The 27,292-nt window shown below is 45.7% G+C and overlaps 11 protein-coding genes across 11 annotated transcripts; 5 read left to right on the forward strand and 6 right to left on the reverse strand. All coding sequences in view use genetic code 12, as the record gives it.

The window, feature by feature from the left end:
• Nucleotides 1–489: 489 nt before the first annotated feature.
• On the forward strand, nt 490–1,488 carry GTR1 (Rag GTPase; the record flags this gene model as incomplete). The annotated part of the gene is made up of 1 exon (XM_025487696.1): nt 490–1,488. The coding sequence occupies one exon, from the start codon at nt 490–492 to the stop codon at nt 1,486–1,488; it is 999 nt and encodes a 332-aa protein (XP_025344712.1).
• Nucleotides 1,489–1,775: 287 nt separating this feature from the next.
• Nucleotides 1,776–3,113, forward strand: ERG9 (bifunctional farnesyl-diphosphate farnesyltransferase/squalene synthase; the record flags this gene model as incomplete). Its single annotated transcript, XM_025487697.1, has 1 exon — nt 1,776–3,113. One exon carries the CDS (start codon nt 1,776–1,778, stop codon nt 3,111–3,113), a length of 1,338 nt encoding a protein of 445 aa, XP_025344713.1.
• Nucleotides 3,114–3,251: 138 nt separating this feature from the next.
• CXQ85_004067 (uncharacterized protein) lies at nt 3,252–4,319 on the forward strand (the record flags this gene model as incomplete). The annotated part of the gene is made up of 1 exon (XM_025487698.1): nt 3,252–4,319. The coding sequence occupies one exon, from the start codon at nt 3,252–3,254 to the stop codon at nt 4,317–4,319; it is 1,068 nt and encodes a 355-aa protein (XP_025344714.1).
• A 42-nt stretch (nt 4,320–4,361) lies between these two features.
• CXQ85_004068 (uncharacterized protein) lies at nt 4,362–5,723 on the reverse strand (the record flags this gene model as incomplete). Its single annotated transcript, XM_025487699.1, has 1 exon — nt 4,362–5,723. The coding sequence occupies one exon, from the start codon at nt 5,721–5,723 to the stop codon at nt 4,362–4,364; it is 1,362 nt and encodes a 453-aa protein (XP_025344715.1).
• A 310-nt stretch (nt 5,724–6,033) lies between these two features.
• On the reverse strand, nt 6,034–6,993 carry CXQ85_004069 (uncharacterized protein; the record flags this gene model as incomplete). The annotated part of the gene is made up of 1 exon (XM_025487700.1): nt 6,034–6,993. The coding sequence occupies one exon, from the start codon at nt 6,991–6,993 to the stop codon at nt 6,034–6,036; it is 960 nt and encodes a 319-aa protein (XP_025344716.1).
• A 4,372-nt stretch (nt 6,994–11,365) lies between these two features.
• YPT72 (Rab family GTPase) lies at nt 11,366–12,010 on the forward strand (the record flags this gene model as incomplete). The annotated part of the gene is made up of 1 exon (XM_025487701.1): nt 11,366–12,010. One exon carries the CDS (start codon nt 11,366–11,368, stop codon nt 12,008–12,010), a length of 645 nt encoding a protein of 214 aa, XP_025344717.1.
• A 251-nt stretch (nt 12,011–12,261) lies between these two features.
• On the reverse strand, nt 12,262–12,963 carry CXQ85_004071 (uncharacterized protein; the record flags this gene model as incomplete). Its single annotated transcript, XM_025487702.1, has 1 exon — nt 12,262–12,963. One exon carries the CDS (start codon nt 12,961–12,963, stop codon nt 12,262–12,264), a length of 702 nt encoding a protein of 233 aa, XP_025344718.1.
• Nucleotides 12,964–13,785: 822 nt separating this feature from the next.
• Nucleotides 13,786–15,162, reverse strand: CXQ85_004072 (elongation factor 1-alpha; the record flags this gene model as incomplete). The annotated part of the gene is made up of 1 exon (XM_025487703.1): nt 13,786–15,162. One exon carries the CDS (start codon nt 15,160–15,162, stop codon nt 13,786–13,788), a length of 1,377 nt encoding a protein of 458 aa, XP_025344719.1.
• Nucleotides 15,163–16,861: 1,699 nt separating this feature from the next.
• CXQ85_004073 (protein kinase activating protein) lies at nt 16,862–18,907 on the reverse strand (the record flags this gene model as incomplete). The annotated part of the gene is made up of 1 exon (XM_025487704.1): nt 16,862–18,907. The coding sequence occupies one exon, from the start codon at nt 18,905–18,907 to the stop codon at nt 16,862–16,864; it is 2,046 nt and encodes a 681-aa protein (XP_025344720.1).
• A 602-nt stretch (nt 18,908–19,509) lies between these two features.
• CXQ85_004074 (uncharacterized protein) lies at nt 19,510–21,447 on the reverse strand (the record flags this gene model as incomplete). The annotated part of the gene is made up of 1 exon (XM_025487705.1): nt 19,510–21,447. One exon carries the CDS (start codon nt 21,445–21,447, stop codon nt 19,510–19,512), a length of 1,938 nt encoding a protein of 645 aa, XP_025344721.1.
• A 4,448-nt stretch (nt 21,448–25,895) lies between these two features.
• PGA26 (Pga26p) lies at nt 25,896–26,327 on the forward strand (the record flags this gene model as incomplete). The annotated part of the gene is made up of 1 exon (XM_025487706.1): nt 25,896–26,327. The coding sequence occupies one exon, from the start codon at nt 25,896–25,898 to the stop codon at nt 26,325–26,327; it is 432 nt and encodes a 143-aa protein (XP_025344722.1).
• Nucleotides 26,328–27,292: the final 965 nt, after the last annotated feature.

Below are 27,292 nucleotides of genomic sequence, written 5' to 3' on the forward strand. Positions count from 1 at the left end.
TAAATACTCTTATACCACTCTTGAATCTCCCTGGTGGCATAGTACTCTCTTCCATGCACCCAGTTGCAAGAAGTCTATAACCATACACTCAAACAAAATGTCTCTGCTTACAGATTGAACTAAACCCATCAAAATCTATAAATATCATGTAAATCGTGGAATGCCAATGGCTGCAAAATACCAGGGTTCGTCCAGTACTGCACCTTCAAGCCCCCATTATTCCACAACCACGCTACTTTTCCATACCCCAAGACATCCCTAGTAACCAGCTCTCCCATGAAACAATAATAGTATTCTCTTTCTACCTTTTAGTCCCTGCCAGGGACGTTTTTGGTGGTTATCATTCTTTTTAGAATGTTTACACGTGCATATCTGCACGTGACCAAAACCACAAGCGGTAACTGCCGTATCTGATGCACGGGTCTAGAACCCATCATAGAAGCGGTCTTATCAATACCAACTCAAAAGTTAAACATACATCATCTATCCATGTCCCTGTCTTCCAGAAAGAAACTCCTTTTGATGGGCCGTTCCGGCTCCGGAAAGTCGTCCATGCGGTCCATCATCTTTTCCAATTACTCAGCATTCGACACCAGGCGGTTGGGTGCCACCATAGACGTGGAACACTCCCATTTACGGTTTCTAGGTAATATGACGCTTAATCTTTGGGATTGTGGTGGTCAGGATGTTTTCATGGATAATTATTTCACTACACAGAAAGACCATATTTTCAAAATGGTCCAGGTGCTTATACATGTGTTTGATGTGGAATCCAAGTCCATCAATAAGGACATTGATATATTTGTCAAGTCGCTTACGAATCTTCAGAAGTTCAGTCCGGACGCTAAGATTTTCGTGTTGCTCCATAAAATGGATTTGGTGCAGATAGACAAGAGAGAAGAGTTGTTTGTGATAATGATGGATAAGCTTCAAAAGATTTCGAACCCGTTCCAGTTCAAGCTAGTGGGTTTCCCCACGTCTATCTGGGACGAGTCTCTTTATAAAGCGTGGTCGCTGATTGTGTGTCTGTTGATTCCGAATATGAATCTTTTCAATAGCAACTTGTTACGGTTCAATGAGGTTTTGGACGCTGAGGAGATTATTCTCTTTGAGAAAACGACATTTTTGGTTATATCGTCAACGGCATCGATCCAGCGACAATCTACACAGCCACCAAACGGGCTTGCCGCCGCCAATGGGTCGGTGGAGCTGTTGGACCCTAAGCGGTTTGAGAAAATCTCCAACATCATCAAAACCTACAAACAGTCGATTACCAAGTTACGAACGAGTTTCAACAACCTCGTGATTCGGGGCTCCAACGGCACAAGCTTCTACGTGGACGTACTCACAGACAATCTATTTATCATGATCGTGCTTAAAGACCGGGTGGCCGAGCCCAACTACGTGAATGCACGCGAAGACCTTGTCATTCTCGAAAACATCAAGGCGGCCCGCCGGTGGTTTGAAAAGATAGAAAATGCCAAATAGACGGCCCCTGCTTGTTGCTCCAATAATTACATAGAAATGGGAGTTTATATAGTTTCCTTGTCCCCTCTGCTGGACCTTCCTGTCTTTTTTTACGTCTTGGTGTGCTGGTGTGCACGTTAGAGGCCCCTGCTATCGTTACCATTCTCGTTTAGCGTATAAACTGTTGATGAGGAGCGCGACCGATCAAAAGTTGAAATACGTTTAAAATTTCCTCCACTCATCTCGCGTCAGTTGATACTTGAAAAAACAAAAGCTGGCATAAACATTTCAGATATTCTTATCAAGTCATGGGAAAACTCGTTCAATTGCTTTCACATCCTACTGAGCTCAAGGCTGTCGTACAGCTCAAGGTGTTCAAGGAATCCACTCATCCTCATGACCTTTCAGAAGCTCCCCAGTCGTTGAAACGTTGCTACGAGCTTTTGGACCTTACGTCCCGTTCGTTCGCTGCGGTTATCAAAGAATTGCATCCTGAGTTACGTGATTCCACTATGATCTTTTACTTGGTGCTAAGGGCTTTGGACACCGTTGAAGATGACATGACAATCGACCCACACGAAAAGGTGCCGTTATTGAGGGAGTTCCATGAAAAGCTTAACACAAAGGACTGGACGTTCACGGGAAGCGGGCCTGACGAGAAGGACAGAGCGGTGTTGGTGGAGTTTGATGTTATTTTGACCGAGTACCATAAGTTGAAGCCAGAGCACCAGGACATTGTGAAGAAAATCACTCGTAAAATGGGTAACGGTATGGCTGATTATATTGTGGATGAAAACTTCAACACCAACGGTGTGGCCACGGTGGCCGACTTTGACTTGTACTGTCACTACGTGGCTGGCTTGGTCGGTGAAGGCTTGTCTGACTTGATGGTTTTGGCCGGGTTTGCCGATGCCCAAGTGCAAGCTGACGACTATGCTTTATCCGAGAGCATGGGATTGTTCTTGCAAAAAACAAACATTATCAGAGACTACCACGAGGACTTGGAAGACGGACGGTCGTTCTACCCAAGAGACGTGTGGTCCAAGTACACTGAGGCGTTGCCCAACTTCCACAAGAACATCAACGAAAGAGAAGCAGGTGTGCATTGCATCAACGATTTGGTGTTGAATGCGTTGGGCCACGTTACGGACGTTTTGACATACTTATCGTTGATCACAGAGTCTACGAGTTTCAATTTCTGTGCCATTCCCCAAGTGATGGCCATTGCCACGTTGGCAGAGATCTTCAACAACACAGAAGTGTTGGAACGCAACGTCAAGATCAGAAAGGGAACCACATGTAAGCTTATTCTCAACTCGAGGACGCTCCCAGACGTGGTGAAGATCTTTAGGCACTACGTTCGTGTGATCAACCAGAAGCTGGATGTCAGAGACCCAAACTACTTGAAAATCGGCATCAAGCTTGGTGAAATCGAACAGTTTTGCGAGGAAATGTACCCCAGCCCTGGCGCCATCCCCCATGGTGTGACCAAGGCTCCTAAGCCTATCGCAGAGAACATTTTAAGAAGAGGCGACTTTGATATGACAATCGCCAAACAAGTCAGTTCCGAAAGCGCCATGTGTGATATGTCGCTCGTTGCCGCCTTGATTGCCCTTGTCAGTATCATTCGCTGGTTCCTCAACTAATCTTTGAGAGGACTTGTCATTTAAGGAACCGCGCGGCTCGGCTATGTAGTTTAATTTTAATCATTCCGTGATAAATGTAGGTCTGGCGTACAGGAGTAGATAAGCCAGACAACACACCTACTTCTTTTCTTCTTTATCATGGCCGAACAAATTAGCTTCCCGGTGAAACGGATCACCTGGTCCCAGTACGAACACGAAACGCCAATTCTCCTTCAAGAAGCAAATGGACCTTGTCCCTTGATAGCGCTTGTGAACACACTTTTGTTACAGAATGACATATACCAACGAGAAGCTGGATTCAACCCAAAGAGTAACAATGTGGGCGGTGCTGCTAGACATGGAGAGAGTGTGGCGAAGATAAGGGCACTTTTGCATCGTCATTTGGATAAGAGAGTCTCTTTGGATGAGGTTTTGGGATGTTTGGGTGACGTTTTGCTTGATGTTTATAACCATGACTTTGCCGTGGTGAATCGACTTTTGGAGAATCTCCCGCTTCTTCATACGGGATTGAGCGTGAATCCAAATATTTATAGTGGCGGATTCCCCAGGGACTTGAGCACGGACATTTTTGATGCATTTGGTCTTCCATTCATGCATGGCTGGCTTTGGGACCCTAAAGACGATGTTCATAAAGATCAGTTTCAGGAATTGCAGACGTTTGATGGGATTCAGGATTACTTGCTTGATCCTAAGCAGGATCCACGGCTCAAGGCTGATATTCAACAATGGCTTGACCGTCACAGTACACAGTTAACAGCATATGGGTTGAAGGTGATTGATGAGAAGATGGAACCGGATTCGTTGGCGGTTTTCTTCAGGAATAACCATTTCCTGACGCTTTATAAAGCTCACGACCATGATTTATACTTGCTCGTGACGGATTCGTCGCTTCTGGGTCGGTGTGTGTGGCAGCTGGTGATTCTGGTTTCTGGTAGTGACGATTTATTCTTTTCAGGAGATTTCGTGCCCATTCTGGATAATTCAGATGTGGGAGGGTTCACCAACAATGAAGATTTAGAGCTTGTTCGTCAGCTCCAGGAGGAGGAAGATGCTGCATTGGCCCAGAGAATGCAACTGCGGTATGAAAAGAGAGACAGTTCTAATTCACGTCCTCAAGTGCTTCCGAATGAAAAGACAGAAAAGAAGAAGAAGGAAAAGCTGGACGTGCCTCCCAAGAAGGGGAAACTACTGTGTGTCATTGTATGATACATTATAGATGCTAAACTATACATAATTTTTGTCTTCCGTTTATTCGCTTTCGTCGTTATCTGACTCTTTCTCTGGCAGCTCCTCTGGTTGTTCTTGTTGCTGTTGTTGTTCACCATCCTCGCCATTGGCCTCACCGTCCTGACCGTTAGCCTCACCATCAGCTTCCTCCTCTTCCTCTTCATCTTCTTCATCTTCACCTTCATACTCCATCGGATCGTATTCAGAACGAATATTGTCCATCCTCTTCAACTCACTGGTGTTTGGTTCTCTGACCTTCAAGTCAATCACGTCATATGTACTGTCCCGCAAGAAACGGTTGATTTCGGTATTTGTAGATGCTCTGTGCTTCTTGAGCTCCACTCTGCCAGAGATAGGGTAGTAGTAGGCAGCTTTTCGCTTCTTAGAGCCGGTTTCTTCAGGAACAAACCGTAACGCAAGCTCCTCATCTGGCTTGTTGAATCTATGGTAAATCATATCGTAGTTCTTATGGTGGGCAAACAGGTATGATTCCAAATCCTGCTCTTCCTCATCTAGCAAGTTCAGCGGCTGTTCTCTATCGGTAGACTGTAATTTATCCTTCAACGAGGCCAACGCCTTTTTATCCTTGGCCTGGTAGAAACTGACCCATTCTCCATCTTCTGACGTTATAGGCTTGTAAATGGCAGTAGTTAAAGAGTCTTGCTGTAGCTGCTCATCGTAAGCATCCTTTTGTAACCTCTTGGTGCTCTGCAACTCCCTAAAGAGCGAAGCTGAGCCAGAAAACTTGATACTCAAGTATTTCGTGTCCATCATCGAAGTGTCTGGTAGAAGCGGCCAGGCCGAAACCGCACGCAAGTTCTTTCTTCTTGGATGCTTGATCTTGGAAAGATCCAGCAACGTATCTTGAGCATGATCGAAGCTTTCTTCCACTGCCGTGAGCTGAGAATCTGGATCCACGAGCTCCTTTTGTTCCTTCTTGGTTTCCACAGCATTCTCTTCGGCCTTATTGGCGGCCTTGTTTTCAGCAATATATTCAGTTCTTCTCAAGAAAGAAACTCCAGGCTCCGACTTGTTCACACGACCAATACCAGCGTCTCTCAAAAGAATCCTGTCCTTGGGATGCAATGGCACAGACGAGTTCAGGCCAAAGATGGCTGTCTCGTTCGAACCATCCAAAAACCCTTCGTTGTGAAGAAGATTAAGCGGCATGCCGTATTCCTCGTCAACCTGGCCAATAAACTGTGTGAAATTCTCTTTTCTAAAGAGAGAACTCAAGAGCTGCTCACTTTCCTTTTCGGCCAGAACATGTTCAGTAAGGTTGTACTTGAGGAACTTTGGGTTGAGCGGCGGTGGCGGTAAGTTGTTTATGTACCTTGCCTTGGCGATGTAGTCCTGCCTGACGGGCTTCTGGGGTTTGGACATGCTTGGACGTTTAGAAGGTGTTGATAATTTCTCAATTTGTCGCTTTTCAGTAGTATGTGTTGCGTGCACTCCACGAAGAGTCCATACTTTATGGGTACCCCTATGGTGCAAAAAGGGCTATAGGAAGGAACCTTTGGGGTTTCCGTGTCTCATTTAGTTTAGTTAAGTTTTCTTATTGCTTAAGAGACGTTGCCACTTCCATTACTTGACATTCCTTGAATGGCTGCAAAATGGCCAATCTTCTACCATACAAACCTTACCAACAAGTGTCTATCGCTCATTTGAATGCTATAAAAATAATTTTCCAGCTTTAACCATCGTAAGTGGTAGGGTCCTGGTTACCCCAAGTCAACACCTCGTGAGACTCAGGCTTGTTCAAAGCTTCAAGGATGTTGATATCCAAGTCAATCTTACCACTGTGAGAAGTATCGTCCAAAGCATCAGTAGGTGGCTTGGCTTCTGGCAAAACAGCCAAGTTTTCAGGGATTCTCTCTTTCTTAGCAGTCTTGGCCAAAACGATGAATCCTTGAAGGAAAGACCACTTCAACAAGATCTCGATCTTGGGCACTCTGTAACGGTGCTCTAAGTCTAGGAGCTCTGGGTCTTGCAACTTGTGGCCTTGAGTAAGTGGCGAGTAAGCCTCAACCAAGATATTACGAGCAGCCAAGTACTCTCTCAATTCGATCTGAGGCAACCAAGGGTGCAACTCCAACTGGTCCACAGCTGGCTGCACCACCAAACCATCCCAGTTCAAGATCTCCTCGATATGTTTGATACCGTAGTTGGAAACACCAATGGTGTTGATCTGTAGCGTCTTGTTGGCTGGATCGTGCTGGAACTCCTGTAAGGCCTTCCATGTACCCAATCTCTTTTCCTTATTGGTCTTTGGCGAGTGGATCAAGACCATGTCGACATAGCCAAGGTATTCCTTAACTCTGCCTGCAATTGCTTCAACAGCAGCCTTGGTTTCCTCGTAGCCGTGGTCGCCGTTCCAGATCTTGGTGGTGAACCAGATATCACCTCTCTGGACTTTTCCATTGCTGTCCTTGATAAACTTGGCAATTGCTTGAGCAGATTCCTTTTCGTTTCCATAAACCACAGCAGAGTCAATGTGACGGTAACCCTGAACCAAGGCTTCGTAGACCAAGTCATGGGTTTCGGCTGGAGGAATGGCGTAAACGCCGTAGGCAGCTACAGGAATGTGCTGACCATTATTGAGCCTGTAGCGGGTTGTACGGGTCAATTGTCTTGAGGTGGTAATGTTAGACATGTTTTGGGGGATTTTTTTTGGTTTAAAAGAAAATTGGTGCCACTAGCAGGGTTTTATGACATTCCATGGAACAGTGGCGGCAAGGTTGCTTTCCACGTGATCTTGCAGCTATAATAAGCCCAAGGAGTGGGCCCCATCCTGTTGACAACCTTACTTTCGGGAATTTAAAAGGAAGGTTTTTGTAGCCAATTTCTCGGTATTGTTGCTTTTGGTGTCCCTTTTCTCGTTGTTGGCTTCTGAGGTAGCATCGAGATGTCAATTTGCAGCCATCAGGGTGTACCATAGATTCCTATGAAATAAGATGGAATTAAATTGTGAACCCCTTTGACAACACATCACATTCCTCAAAAAAAAAAAAAAAGCTAAACTCTATCTGTTGTTGCTTTCGTGACACTGTGGCCATATGGGCCCACCTTGAGTGCCCAAACCTGAGAATCTCAATCACGATACATGGATGTGGAAGAAAGGGACAAATGACTTAGGGGCCCTCCACAGTTCAGAACTTGACATTTCTTCGAGCTGAAACCTAGATGATCCGAATCTTGAGGTTTATCCGGAAAGGTTGCCCGAGATGCATTGACATGTTTGTGCATTTATCCGCTTGTCATGCGATGCGGGGACTGTATTATTAGTAAGTGCCGTCAATACAATATCGATCATTAAGCTTTCTTCTTTTGGCAAGTGTAATGGTTCGTTGACCTTAAGCACCGTTCTATTCAAGACTTGTTCACTCCTCTGTCCTCTTATCTATGCAACCTGTCAGTCACTGAAAGTGTCGGAATAACAAAAGATAATCCGATTGGCATAACCATATACGTCTGATTTATCCATTGACAATTTATCCGAAGACTCAGCCGGATAATCTCCCTTATCATAACCCCATTCGTAGTTGTTATCGACTCTTCTCAAGCCATTGCATGATCCCGCATATCCAATGCACTGCTTCGCATATCTCGCAGATCTCCACAACCAACCAACTCCACCAACTATATAAATACTATAAAAAAGAAAAAACAAAAAAAAAAAAAAAAAAAAAAAAAAAACCACGTAGCCTTACGTGGAGGAATCAGAAAATGAATCTGTTTCCTTTTTCGTGGCTGTTCTCCATGAAAGAATCAACCACGGTTTGCTTCCGCAAAAGGAGCCGCCAAACTCCAAGGAAGACCTGGTTGTGAAACCACAAAAGTTCCAGATTTTCCAAGAATGGTACCTTAAAAGCACCACTCTTTCGAATCATACCCAAGCAGACGCCAGCTGACTCCTGACGAATGCTTTCCCTCGACTGTCATGATTCAACCAGATCGAGGTCCTCCAAGAAACCCACCCGTGGACTATTGGAAAATAGCCCTCCCATAATTTGGACATGAAGCACTAGCATTAGTAAAACACTTGTACTGTACAACGATCCGTCATGACCACCAGATCGAGGAGACCTTCGTGTCCTGGAAAAACACAATACGACTGGTTGGGAAGATCTATCCGCCAGAAGTCCCGTCAAACACCGCTGTAGTAAACCCCCAGAACCCTCCTCTCATTCACATGAGAGAGATCACCTTAACACCATCTTTCCAACCTGACCGAGCGTGATCCCACTAAGTCAGGAAGTCCCGTCAATACCCGAGCCTCTTCGAAAGGCCCCACTTCTCTCCCCCAGTACCCACCTTCCAGTTAATGGAAGGGATCACAGATGTCTTTAAAGACTACGACCTGGCCAATGTGATCTTTGTTGGCCAGGAAGAAACCACAAGAAGTTCCCTTCTCATGGCCGTCCCCCAGAACCCACACTCCTCAAAATGATGAGGAAGACCATATTGCCTTTCAGCATCACGTCTCAACTAGGATGGCCCCACCTAGCAAAGACAAACCCCACATAAAGTGGAAACTATATAAGCCCACAGGGCCGCATGATGACTAGAGTCAGTAGCCAACACCGGCAAGAGTATATCCCAATCGCAACACCAACACCATGCCTAGTAACTAGTGAGATGGAAATCAGGCAAAGCCTTATCCAGTAACTCCAAAGGGGCCCTCTTCGAAGAAACCAGACTCGTCTAAACCAAACTCACATAGAGCAAAGCTCTTGGTGCCATGAAGAAATCAAAAAGTAACCAGTCTCAATGCTCTCAGCTCCAGATTCGTGCTTCACTAAGCTTGGGTCTGAACCGTTCATAAACCGCAAGCAAAGTTCCACAATAGCTCTGTTTCTTAAACAGCAGCCATCCAACAAGAACACTGGCCAAGTTTTCTTGCCGATTAGCCACCAGAATCATCACTATCTTACCCTCTTTTGCCAATCACAGAGAAACAAGCCACTCCTCTCCCTCCTCAAGCCCCTCGAGCTTCATCCTAGATCACTAGTACCAGGTAAACCCATCACAACAATCTCAGCGTCGTCCCTGCCTTTGATTGACGATCTGGCAGGGAAAAGACCTTTGTAGTAATAGCACCTACGACATCAATAGCCCTTGGGTGAAGCGTTCTCGACTGTAGCCAGGCGATCCAAAGACCCTGGAACAAAACGACGTAAACCAGCCAGATAAGCTTCAAACAAGACCCAAGGGCACCCCAACGTGCTCGGCGAATAAGTACCCATCGCTTGATATCAATAGGAAGCATCCATTCTCCACGGATGTGGAGAACACTGACGCCCCCACGCAATCACTCACTTGGTCTGAAATGACCTAACGGAAACAACACAAGGGAAACAAGTAACAATCCTTATAAGGACCGCCCTTGGCGGACTGAGGCGGCCCCTTTTTAAGGCCATTGTAGACTTGAAACCCTGCTGAGACATGGCTGTTTCAGGTCGAGCGTCCCCCTTGACCAACCCTGCGCCAACTAAAGTAAAAAAGGAGGCTAGAGCGGTCAATCGGGACTAGGCGGAAGCAACGTCTTCCTTACCAATAACCAATGAACAAAATCTGAGGTGGAAGCCTAAGAATTGGTGATGTTCATTATGGCGGCATTGGCTGCAAAAACGGACCTTAACCAAAAGTGACCAATTAGGTCCAGAAAACCGTTTATGAACAGACGGCGACAAGAGTTCTAACAAGTAGACTCGCCGCCATTCTTTCAAGAGAAATAACTTGCATTTGGAAGACTTTTGGTGACACCCCAGGAAAAGGGAGTAGTCACAAGGAACTAAGTATGCCGCGAAGAAGGGGCCTTTTATACTCTGGAGTCAATGGGACAAGATGAACAGAAATGGTTTGATAAGGGCTTCGTTTTTTGTAAAGGTGTCTTAAAAAGCTCCTGTGGTGTCATATTTGTCTCAATTGATGTTTATGGTTGAGTGGTTGGTGAGTACAATGGTCTGAAGACTGCCTCTCTAATTCCAGTTGCCAGGGTACTCAAAGTAACAGTTAGAAACGTCAATTATGGTAAACTACTAGTTAAATCACTTTCTAAGTACCCTTTTGGGACTACCTGTAACTCGATGTGGCTTCAAAAACTGAATCTTGGACACAAGTGCCATCTCTGTTGTAGCCTCATAGATATCTACCATACTGACAGCCCACTCTCTTCCAAATCAATGTAAGTTCAATCCATACTCTATAATGCTTTCAAAGCATCTCACTGCCCTGTCTGAGATGAAAATAAAGCCTTTCAGTGGGCTTTATCTCGTTGGACTTGTCCCACCCAGCCAACCTCTAACAGTCAGGTCTATAGCCCCTCCAGCAAGCCAATCTCCATAACTTCAGTCTTCTTACTACCCCAAGCTCTACTTCTTTTCCTAGCTTCTACAATAATGCCCTCAACTAGCCAAGATGATCTACCTACTGGATCAACCAAAAGCAACCAATTAACCACACCAACGTCAACTCCTACCACTACCTTTCCACCAAAATCATTAACACAGCTTCTAGTAGCCCCTACATTCACCAATCTCCACTAAACAACCCCTTCAAGTCGCCAATGGCCCGAAACAGTCCATTTCACTCTTGGTTGCCCTGGTCACACCTCCATCCACCCAGCTATCCCTGAACCCTCCAGTCCATAAAACACCATCCTCCAAAGCATAAATACCACTAACTTCATAATCCAATTCACTTCCTTCCACCCTCCTCAGTACTTCCTTCTCTTTCCCTTCCTTCGCCTCCTTATCATCCTGCGCTGCCTATAAAGCCACAAAACCCATGAACATCCAGAACACCGTACCCAGCCCAAACACCAAAAAGTAAACCAACTAACAAAAACCCTGCTTCTTTCCAAACCTCACTTCCCCTTCAAACCCCTCCTTTCCCTCCTCAACTATAAATACCAGACCGTTTCCCCCATCATCGGTCTTCCCCCAGCACCTCTTATCTTCGCACACTCAACTCACTTACACACTCACTCATACACAACAACTCTTGCTTACTCCCAACCACCAATGTCTGGACGCAAGAAAACACTCCTCAAAGTCATCATCCTCGGCGACCTGGGCGTGGGTAAGACCTCGCTCATGCAGCAGTTTGTCAATAACAAATTCTCCCAGCAATATAAGGCCACCATTGGCGCAGACTTCCTTACTAAGGATTTGACCATAAATGGCAAGACGGTCTCGTTGCAGATCTGGGATACCGCTGGCCAAGAACGGTTCCAGAGTTTGGGTGTGGCTTTCTATAGAGGCGCCGATTGCTGTGTGCTTTGCTACGATGTGACCAATGAAAAGTCACTCAACAACTTGTCGCTGTGGAAGGACGAGTTCTTGGTTCAGCTGAACGTTCTGAACCCACAGGATTTCCCATTTATTATAATAGGCAACAAGATCGATGTGGATGAGAGTCGGAAGATCCCGCTGTTGTCGAAGAAGTTGATGAATATCACCAACAACCAGCTTGGCGGTATGAACTACCCTGTTTTCGAGACAAGTGCTAAGGACTCCATCAACGTGGAGCTGGCTTTTGAAGTTGTGGCCAAGATGGCTTTACAGCAGGAGGAGTTGAACGAAGGCTCGAGAAACGACATCAACGACGACTATAACGATGCTATCAACATTCATCTGGAGAACGAGTCCAGTGGCTGTGCGTGCTGAAATAGACTCCTTCTTGATAGCTGTGCTGTCGGAATGCGTTCCATCGCAAGGCTGGTGCCTGGAGACTTTGTTGCCTGTGACGCTTGGATTACATCCGTGCTGCGGCACTAATACATTATTATCATTACTCAATGTAGGATACAAGTACATTTTCTAAACAATTGTCAATCTAATCTATGGGCGCCAGCACGATCCGTCCGGTGCTGGCTAGCCAGCTAAACATACATAAAACCAATATAATACAAACCACCTCACTTGTTGATACACTGGCAGAACAAGCGCAACAAGCCGTCCACAAGAGAGTTGCCTGTCTTGATGTTCTGGTACTTGTTTGGCCCATGACCCTGCTGCTGGTATTGAGGCTGTTGTTGTTGGTGGTACAGAGGCTGGGAAATTGGGGACTGGTCCCAGTGGGACGGAAGCAGACCTTGGGAGTTGGCAAGGTCAATGACCATCACACCAGTGTTTTTGGGGTCGATATGGTGTTTCAAATTACTCTCACGGCACAAATCCTCAATGGCCGGTTTAAGCTTAGCAATACCGTTCTCCAGGTGCAAGCCTTTACCCACAATAACTCTCAAGTGAGACTGGTGGGTCTTGATACATTCAGACAATCTCTTTTGCATTATCCATTCGGCTTCTTTAACATAGAGCCCGTGCAAGTCAATCTCATCTTCAGCCAGGTCTGCGTTGTTTTCACGGAAAACGTACTCTGCCGCCTGACGGTTATAACTCTCTGCTTGAGCCAAAACCTTCTTCAGCTCTTCACTAAGCTCATGGGCTTTCTGTCCATCACCATTCTGGTATGCCTGCTGCGATTGGTTGGAAAGCTTCTTACGCTTCTCGTACATCTGGTCAGCCTTGTCACGCAAGTTCTTGTATGTATTATCCGTAGCATGGTTATAGTCCCTTTGGTGATCGAAGAGGGGAGCACCCCTGTCGGCGGTAGACATTGGATTAGAGGTACTTGTTGATGAATGAAAAGGGAACCAGAAACGGCTGGCGGTGACAGCGAGGGAAGCTTTTGTGTGCAGTACTGGCATATGAAGAAGGCAGTGTTTGGAGGAAGCATCCTCAATGGGGTGGAGATTGGATGTGGTTTGGGAAACTAAAGGGGTCCGGTAAGATTGGTAGCCTGTGTTTGGGTGCTTTAAGGAGTTGTGGTCTTGGTTGGGTTATGGAAGGGCGGTTGGCTTGATGGATTGGTTAGAGTTGTATGCAGTACAAAGTAATGGCTGCAAATGTCAGTACATGAAAGCATCCAGTTTTGAGTCAGTTTTCTTCCAAAAGCATGAGATTGTGTCTTGTTCACTCAAGCAGCTCTCAGGTAACCTACTTTTACCCCAAACACCTCTTATCTAGCCCCAAATCTTTCACTCGCTGGACCAAAGACAATGGCTGCAGTGAGCCTTATACTGAATACCACCACTAGCAGATGAGCCGAGGGCTCCCTTGCATTGTTCGTAGATCAATGGCACAAGCCTTTTTAGAGATAGACTCGGTTCTCAAGTGAAAAGGCACTATGGGTATGTCTTTTTGGTTTTGGCTTCCAGGGTGGGGAATTAACTAGAATTACTATGAACCTACTTCATGAGCAGGGCCACATGGGCAGTGGTAATACTGACCTAATACTTCAGTCGACGAACAATAAAACGATGCCCATCAAGAATTAAATCTTGATCTTCCATCACTTCCAGTCCCCAGGGTCTACAATCAGATTATTTTTAGCTATCCTATTATAAAATATGTAAGAAATCAAACAGACCGGAAGTCGCTTATTTCTTAGCAGCCTTCTGGGCAGCCTTGGTGACCTTACCAGCCTTGTCGGACTTCTCAACGGCCTTGATGACACCGACAGCAACAGTCTGTCTCATGTCTCTGACGGCGAATCTACCCAATGGTGGGTAGTCAGTGAAAGCCTCAACACACATTGGCTTGGTTGGGACCATCTTGACGATAGCAGCGTCACCGGACTTGATGAACTTTGGCTCATCTTCCAACTTCTTACCGGTTCTTCTGTCGATCTTCTCAACCAAGGTGTCGAACTTACAAGCAATGTGGGCAGTGTGACAGTCCAAAACTGGAGAGTAACCAGAAGAGATCTGACCTGGGTGGTTCAACACAATAACCTGAGCGGTGAAAGAGTCACAGCCCTTTGGTGGGTCCTGCTTGGAGTCACCACAGACGTTACCTCTTCTGATTTCCTTAACGGAAACGTTCTTGACGTTGAAACCAACGTTGTCACCTGGGACACCCTCTGGCAACTGCTCGTGGTGCATCTCGACAGACTTGACTTCAGTGGTGACACCAGCTGGGGCGAAGGTGACAACCATACCGGCCTTGATAACACCGGTCTCAACTCTGCCGACTGGCACAGTTCCGATACCACCAATCTTGTAGACATCCTGCAATGGCAATCTCAATGGCTTGTCGGTTGGTCTGGTTGGTGGCTCAATGGCGTCAATGGCCTCCAACAAGGTCTTACCGGTGGACTTACCAGACTTGGTCTCCTTCTCCCAACCCTTGTACCAGTCACAGTTGGTAGAAGCCTCAATCATGTTGTCACCGTTCCAACCAGAGATTGGGACGAATGGAACAGTCTTAGGGTTGTAACCAACCTTCTTGACGAAGTTAGAGGTCTCCTTGACGATTTCCTCGTATCTGGCCTTGTCCCACTTGACAGAGTCCATCTTGTTGATGGCAACAATCAACTGCTTAACACCCAAGGTGTAAGCCAACAAAGCGTGCTCTCTGGTCTGACCATCCTTGGAGATACCAGCCTCGAACTCACCAACACCACCAGCGATAATCAAAATAGCACAGTCAGCCTGGGAAGTACCAGTGATCATGTTCTTGATGAAATCTCTGTGACCTGGGGCGTCAATAACGGTAACGTGGTACTTTGGAGTCTCGAACTTCCACAAAGCGATATCAATGGTGATACCTCTCTCACGCTCAGCCTTCAATTTGTCCAAGACCCAAGCGTACTTGAAAGAACCCTTACCCAATTCGGCGGCCTCCTTCTCGAACTTCTCGATAGTTCTCTTGTCAATACCACCACACTTGTAAATCAAGTGACCGGTGGTGGTGGACTTACCAGAGTCGACGTGACCAATGACAACCAAGTTAACGTGCTGCTTCTCTTTACCCATTGTGATGTAGTTTTAGATAGTTGAAGAAAATTTTAAAAATGGTGCGGGCGATGGGGTTTTATATTCGCAACAGAGGCTTGCGGCGGGAGGGAAAAAAAAATTGAAGTGAAAATGTCTGCATATATACCTCATCGCACGACATTTGGCAATGGCCTAGATCTACAAAAGGGGCACTGATTCGACTAAGTAAGGTGAAATATTGATATAGTTTTGCCTCTTCGTTTTTTCTCGTTCTAGTGATCTAATTTTTAATTCTTAATTCCCTCTGTGTCATGTTCAACCCTGGTGATCATGCTGGCAATTTCGGTGTCGTGGCAGTGCGACATTTTGCCATGTATATGTGTTCTTTTTTTTTTTTTTCTTGAGCCGCATGCCCATGCATTGGCTGTTTTCTAAGAACGATTTAGAATGGCTAGAAGCTTAAATGGGCATAGCTAGTCGATTTTTTGACTTGCCTTTCGGTACCTGGAATGGAGGGGTACTTTTGGTGGGTTTGGGGTGTGAAAACGGGTGGCGGGGAAGGAGGTGGGCCCCGCACGTGCGCACAGTGAGGGCTCAGCCCTGGAACTCCGATAGTACCGAGGCAATTTTTCAGCAAACAACCTAAGGCATTGGCGAGAAAAAAAGAAAGAAATAAAGGTGCCAATAGAAATGTGAAGGAATTTCACCTGTTATAGAAAGGTCATTCAGTTTCTCCGGTCCCAATTGGACTCTCGATGACGTAAACGGTTTATCTTTTCGCAACCGATGATCCAAGCACAAGTACACTTCCGTATTGCAGTAGGACAGTAAAAAGGACAATTCCAGGGGCTGTTCAGTAATTGTATGGCTTAGTAGCGATTGACCATTGGACTCTTCTTTATCTAGGTTTGCAAGTCATGGAGTTACTGTGATTTAGGTCTCGTACAATAGTCGCCATAGTATGCCTTCATTGGAACATATCCATGTAGTTGACCTTTAGATTTGGTTAGAAGGTCATTGATTCTCTTTCCTCTCTGTCTAATTGGTGGTATTGAACGCTTCATGCTCAGGGAGCGGCTGATGCTGAGCGTTTCGGAACGAGGCAGCTAATGAGCCGTATAAAGAACAGTCATGGCATACTTCTCTGAATACTAATTCGGGCTGTTCAGCATCATTTCATTTTCTTCTCTTCCAAAAAGATGTTTGAAACCACCCTTAATGGCTCCTCCATTACTATACTACTACCAATTGGACTAATACCATCTTGAAAGATGCATCTGAGAGCTCTAACAGTCGTTAAGCTTAATAGAATTGGCCAGTTCCATTACACAACCATTAACCATTCAAAGGCTACCTTTTCTTGAAGAATTGACCCCTAGGGTCCCCTTCTGGCCTCTTCATTTATGCTCCAAAACCATTTTCACCAACATTTCTGTCAATATCACTGCTAACAAACTAAAAAAGATTCAGATGGCTCTTCAAAGGCCAGAGAATCGAATGCCTCCTTTTTTTGTTTGAATTTCCTTTGTTTTTGATTTTTACATTGATGTTGTAAGTTCCATTAATCTCTGGGTGCTGAAACATATCTGTAGATATTACTGTATTTCGCAGCCATTTGCAATTCTTCAACATATATGCAATTAAATGAAACAATGTAAAAATATCACAAAGAACATCACCAACATAACTTCCTCCCTACTCTGCTTTTATGAATCGTAAATCGTGAAATTAAGTCTATTTATTGCCTGGCCCGTCTTGTCCTCTTTGCCGGACGGTCTACGTCTTCACCGAGCTTCCTCATGAGCTCTTCATTATTCTGTACTGAGTCTTGATTGACATAACCAACTTGTGTCATGATATCGTCACTCTCAGGAGGACGATCGTCTGATGGAACGTCATTTCCATTCTCTTGTGACACTTCCTGGGCTTTCTTGAGCTTTTCGGTTAACGATTCTCGGCTGCCTGCCAAACGACCATACTTCTGCTTCTCTCTCGCTTTCCGTGGAGATGGAAGCTGAACAGACTCACCTTCCTCTTCCATCTCTTCGGCAGAGCGCTTCTGGGTCAGAAAGTTATCATTCATGCCTCTAACATAGTCAAGAAGCGTAGTTGGCTTTGTCATGCTGCGAGGAGCATAGATACACCAGGAGAGATCGAATATATCCGGCATTTGTAAATTGGCTTTCCCTGCCAGTCTCTGTATCATCTCCCATAAATAAGCGACCGAAACAATGGGGATGTTCCACTTCTTGGCAGCGTTCATCTTATTGTGTGAAGACATCACCGAAACCGACGACAGCCGGTCTCCACTGGTGTAAATAGGACAATCAAGCACATCTTTATATCTGTACTTGAAAAGTGACGGGCTCTTCTCTTGAAGGCTATCTTTGAATAAATTAATGTTGACAATGAGCAAGTCTCGCTTGGACGCAAGGGTCTCGCAAAACTCGAGATTGAGATACTCAATGAGTTTCTCAATATGTAAGAGCTCCACGCCCGTGAAGCCTGTTATGCAAACTTTGAATTTCTTTGGCAGCGGTACGAGTCCCTGTAAAGGTTTGCACCAACTGTCGTGGCGGATTTCCTTGTAAAAAATTGATCTTTCAATGAACCAGTCTGTAACGACATGAACTTCTTTAGTATTGATGCGACGTTTCATAGTACTTGGAAGCATCAGAAGCATCAAGCTCGCCTGAGGGCCACTCTTCACTAAAAGCAAAACGTGAGACACAGTTTCGTCACTTGATGATTCGGCAACCTCACCGCTATGTGATTCCACCACATTTCGAAGCACCTTTTGCTGTGGGATCGAAAAGCCGACTGGAAGGAAATTAAACCCAACGAAAAGCGAGCTCTTCTTCACAGAAGGCGAAGCAGCTGAAGTAGGCGCTGTTGCGCCTGTTTTAGCCAGACTATCATCGTTATTATCCTCTGACGGTTCCTCCCATAGACTTTCCTTGATGACACGGGCCGAGCGAGAACGTGAATGGCTCATGATGGAGCTCCACACCTCAGACGATTTCTTCAACGGCGCTCTTTCAGCATCCACAATCTTCTCCGGCTTCTCAGGAGCTTTCTGCTCCGTTCTTGCTGAATAAAGCTTCTTCCACACGAACGACGCGCTGTTATAAAGGTTGTTCCCATCAGACGTGAGAACGTAATCGTCCAAGTCTAAAGCAGCTCCTCGAAGACACGAGTCGTACACCCAAAGCGGATGCACCACGGGTATGCCCCACTGCCGTGCCATAGTGTATCTCTTCCCGGAAGGCTCCGTGCTGATTACAACATCACAGTTGGGTGTAAGTGTAGTTGAAACCTGAGCACCCTTCTTTTCAGTACACAGCGATACCTCCTCCATCAGAAACGCGTCTGTTAACGAATCTGGCGGCATTGCGCCAGCCGAAGGTGTCCTAAATCGCTCTGCAAAAAGTTTCAGCACCACCGTAGGGTCAGGTCTATCGATTCTTGCCACACAGATATTGAACTTCTGGAAAACAGGCATCAGGTACTCTTCCGGCGCTAGCCCCGTATCGTCGCCAGCCATCCACTTCTCGTGGATCCGTGTCACCGCCGTAAGCGGCAAAAACACCACATCGTGTCGATACTTGATCAGATACTTATACTTCTCGGTGTTTCTGTTCCCCACAATAAGATACTTCACCAGACTCATAAGATCAGTATAGTGAGTTCCGCCCAAGGCCAAGATCTTTTCTGCCATATCGTGGCGCTCATGGCCGTGGAGACCTGTACAGCAGAACGTGCGGCCCAGAAACGGCTTAGACATGGTTTCATGGGGTTGTTGGTGGGAAGTGTGTTGATGATTCGCGATGTGTAGTATGGCGCCCGCGATGTGTATGTGAGGCAGGGAAGTGTTGATGGGAGGAAGAGAAAAATGGAATATGCTGAAAAGGGTGGATAATGACTTTTGGTGGATTTGTTGTATTTGATTTGAATGACTTTTTGGTAGTTTCCTGGACTTTCATTTCAAGTTTTGGTGTATCTAGAGAGGATATAGTGGGCACTGGAATGGCTGCGAAAAGGCCTAATGGGAGTCAAAGAAGTCAGGAAGGACCTTTTATCAATGGGTGAAAGATCGAAGTAGATTGTAAGAGGGGATGGCAGAGTTACAGAGTTATCGGGTATTGTTTTCATGAGGGATGTCTGTTCACAGTGGTAGAAGGACAGTCCATCAGAAGTGCATTACTTGAGGCCTTCTAGCAGAGGATGAAGTGAGAACATAGAGCTACATTCCTACAAACGACTGTTTTCTTTATTTTATTTTTTTATTACTATTAACCTATCCTATGAAATACTACCTATGTATTCCCCGTATCCTGGCAATGCTAACTTAGGGGCATTGTCTTTTGTTCTTTTGTTTGTTTAATTTCACCATTTGCTTCTCTTGGCCTTCTGGTTTCTCTTTCTCTTCTGCTTGGCCTTTGAGGTTTTTGGTTTAGAAACCGGCGTCTTCTTAACCTTCTTTGGCTCAGACTTCTGCTCCTCACCTTTAATACATTCTTCTTTCTCCTCCTTAACCCATTCAATAAGCTTCAAAGTGCTCTGAATGGGGTAGATCACCTGCTCCTCTGGCTGAGTCTCTGTCACCTCTTCAACCTGTTTCTCTTCATCCTTGACGGTAGAGATAATGAACAGCGGAAGCTTGGTAGCTCTGAGAACCTTGGCAATCTGGGAAGCATACTTGTAGGCATGGTACTCCTCTGAAAGCTTAAGGAGCTTCATGAAGTAGTGGTACTGTGATACCTGGCCCACTTGTAAATGGTTGACTGGCTCCTCAATAACAGGAACTGGAAGAGTCAAAGCCTCCTCGACCACTGGACTCACAGGAGTCAATTCAATCTTTTGAGGACGAGGAGGTGGAGTAATGTCAAACTCCGTGTTTCTCTGAGCATTCTGGCGTCTTTCTCTTCTAGCCGTCGAGTTAGTAGTACTCTTAAACTGGCGTGGAGCTTTCTTTGTAGCCTTTGCCTTCTTCTTCTTCTCCTTCTTGGATTGTCTCTTAGCTCTCTGCTTAAGAGCCCTCTTGGATGGACCATTGTCATCCTTAACCTCAACAATCTTAGGGGCTGATGGGGGAGGAAGAGAGGACTTCAATGGCAACTCGTCTTTGTCCCCTGGTAAAGGCAAGCATTCCCGGAATGGGTTAGAGAGCTCAGAGAGTTTCAAGAGTCTCATGAACTCATGATACTGAGACAACTGACCAACTTGCAAATTATTGTTGGTATGAGGAACAGGCAAAGCCTTCAAGTCAAGACTCTTGGTAGCCTTAGGCCAGTTAACCTTGTACTGGCTGAAGAGGTTCTCAAAGCTGAGAATTCTCTTGGAGTAGAAGTACTGGGCCTTATGGAAAGCCAATACTTGGTCCACCTTGGAAGATCCTTCAATCTTCTTCAGAATCTTCTCTGAAGGACCATGCACGGTAAAGATTTGCTTAGTGTTCTTTGGGCCCTCAATAGCCTTCTGAACAGAAGCAGGTTTCATAAAAGGCTCAAAGACCGATGGATTGAACCATGATCTGATAGTACGAGCCTTAACCTTAAATGGTCTGTCGACCGGCTGGTTCGAAAAAAGCTTGAACCAGAGCTTTGCCTTCAAAGTATCCAAAGCTTCAATTGGTGGAAGAACCACCTCCTTGGCCTCTTCAGGACCAAACGGAACCTTAGAGACTAGCTGCTTCATAACAGCTGCCAGCTCAGTCTTTCTAGATTCCCTGGATTCATTAAGACCAATTTCGAAATCTACCTCCTCTACATCTTCAACTTGAGGAGCTTTAGTACCACGAGGCACAACTTTACGACCAAGAGCAGCCATTCTCTTGGATTTCTGAGCTCCATCCTTGACAGGAGAAGCAGAACCGGAAGCCTTAGACTTCTTGAACGATTTGCGTTTCTGGCGTTTTCTCTTTGAGGCCTTAGAAGGCTTCTTAGACGTTTCAACTGGCTCAGGGACAACCTTGTCGTCGCCTGAAGCATCAGCGTCTGAAGCGCCAGAAGTACAAGAAGAGTCAGGCTGAGAGCCCAACCCTGAGACATTAAATTCATCGCTAGAGACTGCCTCAGAATCAGTAGCGGGGACGGGAGCAGCCGAAGAACGACGTTTAGCAAGAAGTTCACACAACTTGGCGTCGACTTTGGACTGGAAAAGGGTTCTAGCATGAGGACTAGAGGTTGATTCGGAATAATGGGTGAAGAATTCCTTGAGCTCTTGGTCTTCCATTTGGATTTCCAAAAACTCGTGGGCAGCCGAAAGACTACTGTTAGTAAAGCCTCCGAAATTACTGAGAGGAAGCTTGATAGTGTATTGCATTGTAAAGTTGTTGATGTTGTATTGTGTTTGTGTACTGAAGTGTTGTAGACTTTGGTAGACAAACTTTAATGCTGAAGAAAAGTGGTAAAGAAGAAACAGAATGGAGGGAAAAACCACCTCTATTTATGTTCAAATTTCTGGGATGAATGACCAGAATGATGGGAGAGTTGATCGAGTAGGGAAGGTTGTAAAGGGAGTGTCTGCTGGTGGTGCTTATACCTTCTGGAAATTGCAAAATCTTTGAAAATTCGTAGCTCAACAAATAACGGTTTTTTGAAACAGCTTTTTAGACCAATGGTCTAAAACAATATTTTCTGAATATTTTGATACTAATTTTGTTTAAAAAAGCTTTAAAAATGATGATTTTGATGAGTGCAAATTTGGGATTTATTCATGGACCAACTTCACAAAGCGAGCAAAATGGAAAGTCGAGCACCGGCGGCACTGGAAACCCAAACAAGTAATGCCTTAGATCCCACTAGAGTAAGTCGAATTTGCCTACTCCACTTTCTTTGGCCATACCCAAGAGAAGCCAATGGAACGATGAAGTTGGGGAAAGACCAAAGGAGGCCTACCTGAAGTGAGAGTTGACGTGGCCACACGGTCAGTGTTGGAGCAGTGGATGGGAATTTTTCACTTTCTAGCTACTTACCGAGCATAAAAGACCAGCATAGGTGTGTCAGATGTCCAGCGATGCCGTTCGCAAAAGGCAAGGGCGACGGTTGGTTTTATATCGTGACTTCTGAAAAGAGGCGAATGAAGTCAGTCATGTTTAAATGAACATAGCCTTGGATGTGTTCGGCGTTTCCCAATAGTGGTCTAATCTGAAGGGCATCTAGTAGGTGTTGTAGAGTCATGGCTATTGTAGTATCCCAATCTCTACGTAGAATGTGACCTCATAGTTAGCGAGTAAGTTACCAAGGCAATTTGTATAGCTCAAGATTCTGAACAATCTTTACATATCAATACACGAATTCACTTAGTTTAAAGAACTTGTAGTATTTTTCAGTCGCTCATCACAAAACAGACATATCCCAAAGCACCCCAGCTTGGTTCCTCCATCTACATATGCAACGTTCAACGGTTTATCCAACATTCTCAAAAAAGAGAAAGCATAGCCGAGAGGAACCTTGACAGCAAGACAAGCACTTCCAAGAGCTTTAGAGGCTTTTCGCTGGACGTCTCCAAGGCAAGCACCTTGAAAACGGTTTTGTGGAGCAAAACAAGAATACATGTTCCACAAACCAAATCCAGTAAGAGCTTGACTTTATCTGATGAATCAACCTTGGCGGCCTTGAGTCAACATCTTCACATAGCTAAGATCAAAAAAAAAAAAGAGGCGGTGTAAAAATAGAATTAGACTTTACTCCCCCACGGATACACGATTGTTACCTTGGCGACGCTCGGTAGGTTCTTCTTGACAAAGTGACCATTAGCAAGCGAAACATGAGCCCGCCTGGTAACCACAATAGAAATTTTTTCAAGTCAAATCAGGACTATGTAGTCAGCCGACCCATTGAGTGTCTATCCCCAGGGCGGTAATAGTGCTTCAACGCTGGACGACGCACCCCTTCAAGATTCCGCTATTGCTACTACGGATTCCCAGATAAGAAAGCTTATTGGAAGGAACATGTCTCATTAAAGTCCCCAGGGTATGTTGAACAAAGAACCATAACGGGTTCAGTTGTGTGACACATTACATTCCGATTTGCAACCATGTGTCAACACAGAGAACAATGAGTTAACCAGCCATTTAGTCTAATGATTAGCAGGACCATTCCAGGGCTCTCGGAATTGGCCTTCATACCAGATCAGGTCAGGTCCCTGGAGGCGCTGGCCAAATAAACATAACCATAAGAAAGCAACCATTCATCGGGCCGAAGATCAAACACAAAGGCAACGGTTGCTTGATTAAAGTACACAAAAATGACGTTAAGGTGAGAGAAGTGCGTGGAAAGCCCATAGACGAATGTTTATCCCCCAACGCTTCGATGCACAGAGGGTAAAAGTAGTGTCGGTGCCGTTGGTGAAAAAAAAAAAAAACACTGTTTACATAGCAATTAGCCCAGTTGGGTAAAGCGAGTATCAGCCATTGTAGGCTTTAGTTGAAGCCATGGAAATGTAGAAAGCCAGGCAAGCCAACAAGAAAGCCAGCATCCAGAGGCTTTTTTGTATGTGTAGCGAGTAGAAGAGTGTTTGGAGTTGGACAAAAACAAGAAGCTTATTGAGTAGCTTGCGGCCATGGTGACGTCGTACAGCATGATGCACAGGCCTCCTGGGAGACTACCAGAGATGGTCAAGGAGACCTGGAGAAGGGGTACAGTGGTTGCTACTGGTGATAGAGGACAGAAACCAGCAAGATTAGTAGTAGAATGACGCAGAATGGAATGTAGACAAGAAGAAGTGGAATTCCATAGAGTCCACAAAGCCTAGGTTAGTGTTAACAAGCAAAAGACAAAAAAAAATAAGGCACGAAAGGGACAAAAGTTAATGTGGACGTGAACGTGAAAACCCCCCCATTCCCAAACAGACTTTTAGGTTTTGGCTAGAGTTCCAGGTCCAGGTGAATTCACGGTTGGCACGGCTCGTCTAGGTGGAAGCTAAGCGAAACACGAAAAATACGAGCCTCCACCGACCAGACCCAATTTCAGACTCCCCCAGTGGAACAGGTAACTGGAACTACGCCACCGATGATCTTTCCATTAGAAACAAACACCACCCCCTGTTCAAAATAAATGATTATTATTTTACCCACCGTGCTTTAGCCCCCACTGAGGTTTACCAGCGGTTACTGTGAGCACAGCGAGCGCACAGAATACTCAGTACACTAAATACTCTACACTAAATACTCTACACTAAATACTCTACACTAAATACACTAAATACACTCAGTACATACTGAATACCACGACATACCAGTCATTTTCACTCGTACCCCCTCGTACTCACTACGTGAGTACTTTGTGAGTACTTCGTGGGTACTTTGCAAGTCCGGAAACCCTATCCAGTAACATGGGCGGCTAAAAGGGCCATAAGCCAGGAGGCTTCTCATATGCACCAGCTCGATCCAGCAGGCGGCCTACTTAGTGAGGAAACCGCCGCAGCACATAACCAGCGGTGAAAGCAGCAAACAAGGGCCAGAGGCTCCAGAGGGGATGGAGAGGCCAGGAGGGAAATGATGGAGGGGCATTTCATGTCTTTTCATGTTTTAAGCTTTTCCCTTTCCTTTTCCCTTTCTTTACCTTTTCCCTCCAGTCTGTTTACTGTCAGTTGTTTACTTCCTCTGGCAGAGCCTCTTTTTTTCTCACCTTTTCTTTGCAGCCATTCGCGGTTGGACCCTGAGGCGAGACGACCAGTTGCAGAAGCAGTAGAAGGCAGCAGCAGCAGCCAGGGAGCATGGGCAGCGTGGAATTTCCCGAAATCACTTGGCAGGTGTTTCTGGTGCCTTTTTTTCCTTTTTTTTTTCTTTTTTTGCTGTGTTTACTCACGGTTTGTGCTTCTGTTTGCCTGTGGTTTGCCTGTGTTTGTGCCTGGCGAGGACGGCAGCAAAAGCAAAAAAAAAAGGATGCAAAAACGGGAACCACCTGAAATGTTTCATAATTTAACCCACCCAGCCGTTGCCAATTGGAGTTTTTGCTGGTGGAAAAAGGCAGGTAATTTCAAGATCACTAAGACGTCGATCTTTTACTTCGATTTGCCATTTTCCCTTCTTTTTCTTTACGTTCTTTCTACTAGAATTCTCTCACTAGCGGCCTTCCAAGGTCGTTTCATCCAGCGCGGTCCACTTTTTTCCCTTTTTCCCTCTTTTTTTTTGCATGTTTTTCCTGCTTTTCCTGCCTGTTTCCTCACATTTGCTTGTTTTTTCGCCTGTTTTGAAGAACCTCAAGGGCTCCTGTTTCTTGCTCTTTTCGGTCGCCCGCGCCCCTTTTTTTTCACTGTAGACAACGGCAAACAAAATAGAACCACCCAAGAATTCTCTCAATTGCCGAACAACTTTTTTTTCGATATCTTCCCATTCTCTAACCTGTCACTGACAGCAGTCAAGAAAAGAAGTCAGAACTTGTAGAAGTCAGAACCGTAGAAGTCATTACCATTGCCAGAGAAACCCATCTAAGCATCTTCAAAGCCGCCGCCCCGGGCCCTGCCGTGTTGGGAATTCTTCCAAAAATAACCCAGGCTTTTTGTTGCACCAGCGGTGTTTCCTCGTAACTGGGAAGAAATAACACACGGACTGCACACAATCATACATGAACACTAAACAAAAAAAAAACCTCAAGCCATGCGTCACGCATCCATACAGGAAACAATTCACGCCAAAAGCCCCCCCACCTTGGGCTTCCCACGGCCCACGGCCTGTGAGGCCCGCTCAACTATAAATACAGGCGAGATTCCCACCTTTTGGAAGGTTTTTTTTTTCTCTCATCTACAACTCAGTCACTCGCTTTACAATGCAATTCTCTACCGTCGCCGCCGCCGCCGCTTTCGCCGCCACCGCCTCCGCTGCCTACTCTAACGCTACCACCGTCACCACTGACGTTACCGTTACTGGCTACACCACCTACTGCCCAGAGTCCACCATTGTCACCATCACCAAGTGTGAGGAGGACAAGTGTGCTCCAACTGAGATCACTGTCTCTGAGGCCACCACCTTGACCGTCACTGAGCCATGTGTCGTCCCAACCACCTACACCACTGAGTGGTCCACCACCACCTCCACCATCCCATGTGAGGAATGTGAGCACAAGCCATCCACCGTTGCCGGTGAGTCCACCCCAGCTCCATCCACCACCGCTGCTGTCTCCTCTTACGAGGGTGCTGCTGCCAAGAACGTTGCTGGTGCCGTTGCTGGTGTCGCTGCCGTTGCCGCTGCTTTGTTCTAAGCTTGATAGCATGATGGATTTATTTTAATAACATACCACATTCTTTATATTCGGTGACATGTCGCCTCATTTTTTCGAACCACAGGTTACAGGGTTTTAATTTACATTTCTAATTCAATTTCAATTGTAGCAAAAAAATACCTAGTAACACTTCAACTGGCGGCGCCGCTCAACGAGGCGTCGGGTCGGCTCGGCAAAATTTGTGCCATTTTTTTTGCCATTTTTTTTTGCCTCTGTTTTTGGGTCGCGCATCGGTTTTCTGTCGAAACGTGCTTATATGCAGGCCACGCATATGCGTTGAAACATTCCACTTTCGGCATTTCCCAATATAGTCCCCCGCTGGCTCGCATGCCTTACATGGAATCTCTACTAGTTTGCGCTTTTTGCATCCGTGCTTCATACCCCAATGTAGTCATTTTCCCAGCGGGCCTTGAATTCCCTCCAGGCAGCCACAACTACCAGGTAATTTATCCCCCACCCAGAGTGGGGGAACACAATCACGATCCTAAACTTTTTTCCTAAACCTTACTTTACCCTCGGGCCTGCACCGACGACGCTTGAGCCGTTCGTCAACGAAGCGCCAAAAATACCCATCCAATCATTTCCACTATAATGTAAAAAGCTTAGGTAATGGAATTTATTTTACTTTGGACCTGAAACGGGAAGGCTCCAACCGAGGAGAAAGGTTGCACTTGGGATTTGAGGTTTTGGTTAGTCAGTGGTTTTTGGAGACTTTACTGAGTGCTGGTTAAAGCTTGGCTGGTACAAAGTGGGCACAAAGTGGAGGTAGAAAGTATGGCAAAAAGGATGGTCCAAAAATCAGACAATGCACAATAACAATAACAAAGAGATGGTATAAAGAAGAGAAGAGGATTTGTGCCTTTGTTGGTTTGTGGGTTCCCTCGTACGAGAGATGTACTGAGTGAGTACTGAGTGAGCACTGGATAGTGAAGAAGAGGTTCCTT

This window comes from Candidozyma haemuli (genome assembly GCF_002926055.2).
Source record: "Candidozyma haemuli strain B11899 chromosome Unknown F_2014730914, whole genome shotgun sequence".
Taxonomy (NCBI): domain Eukaryota; kingdom Fungi; phylum Ascomycota; class Pichiomycetes; order Serinales; family Metschnikowiaceae; genus Candidozyma; species Candidozyma haemuli.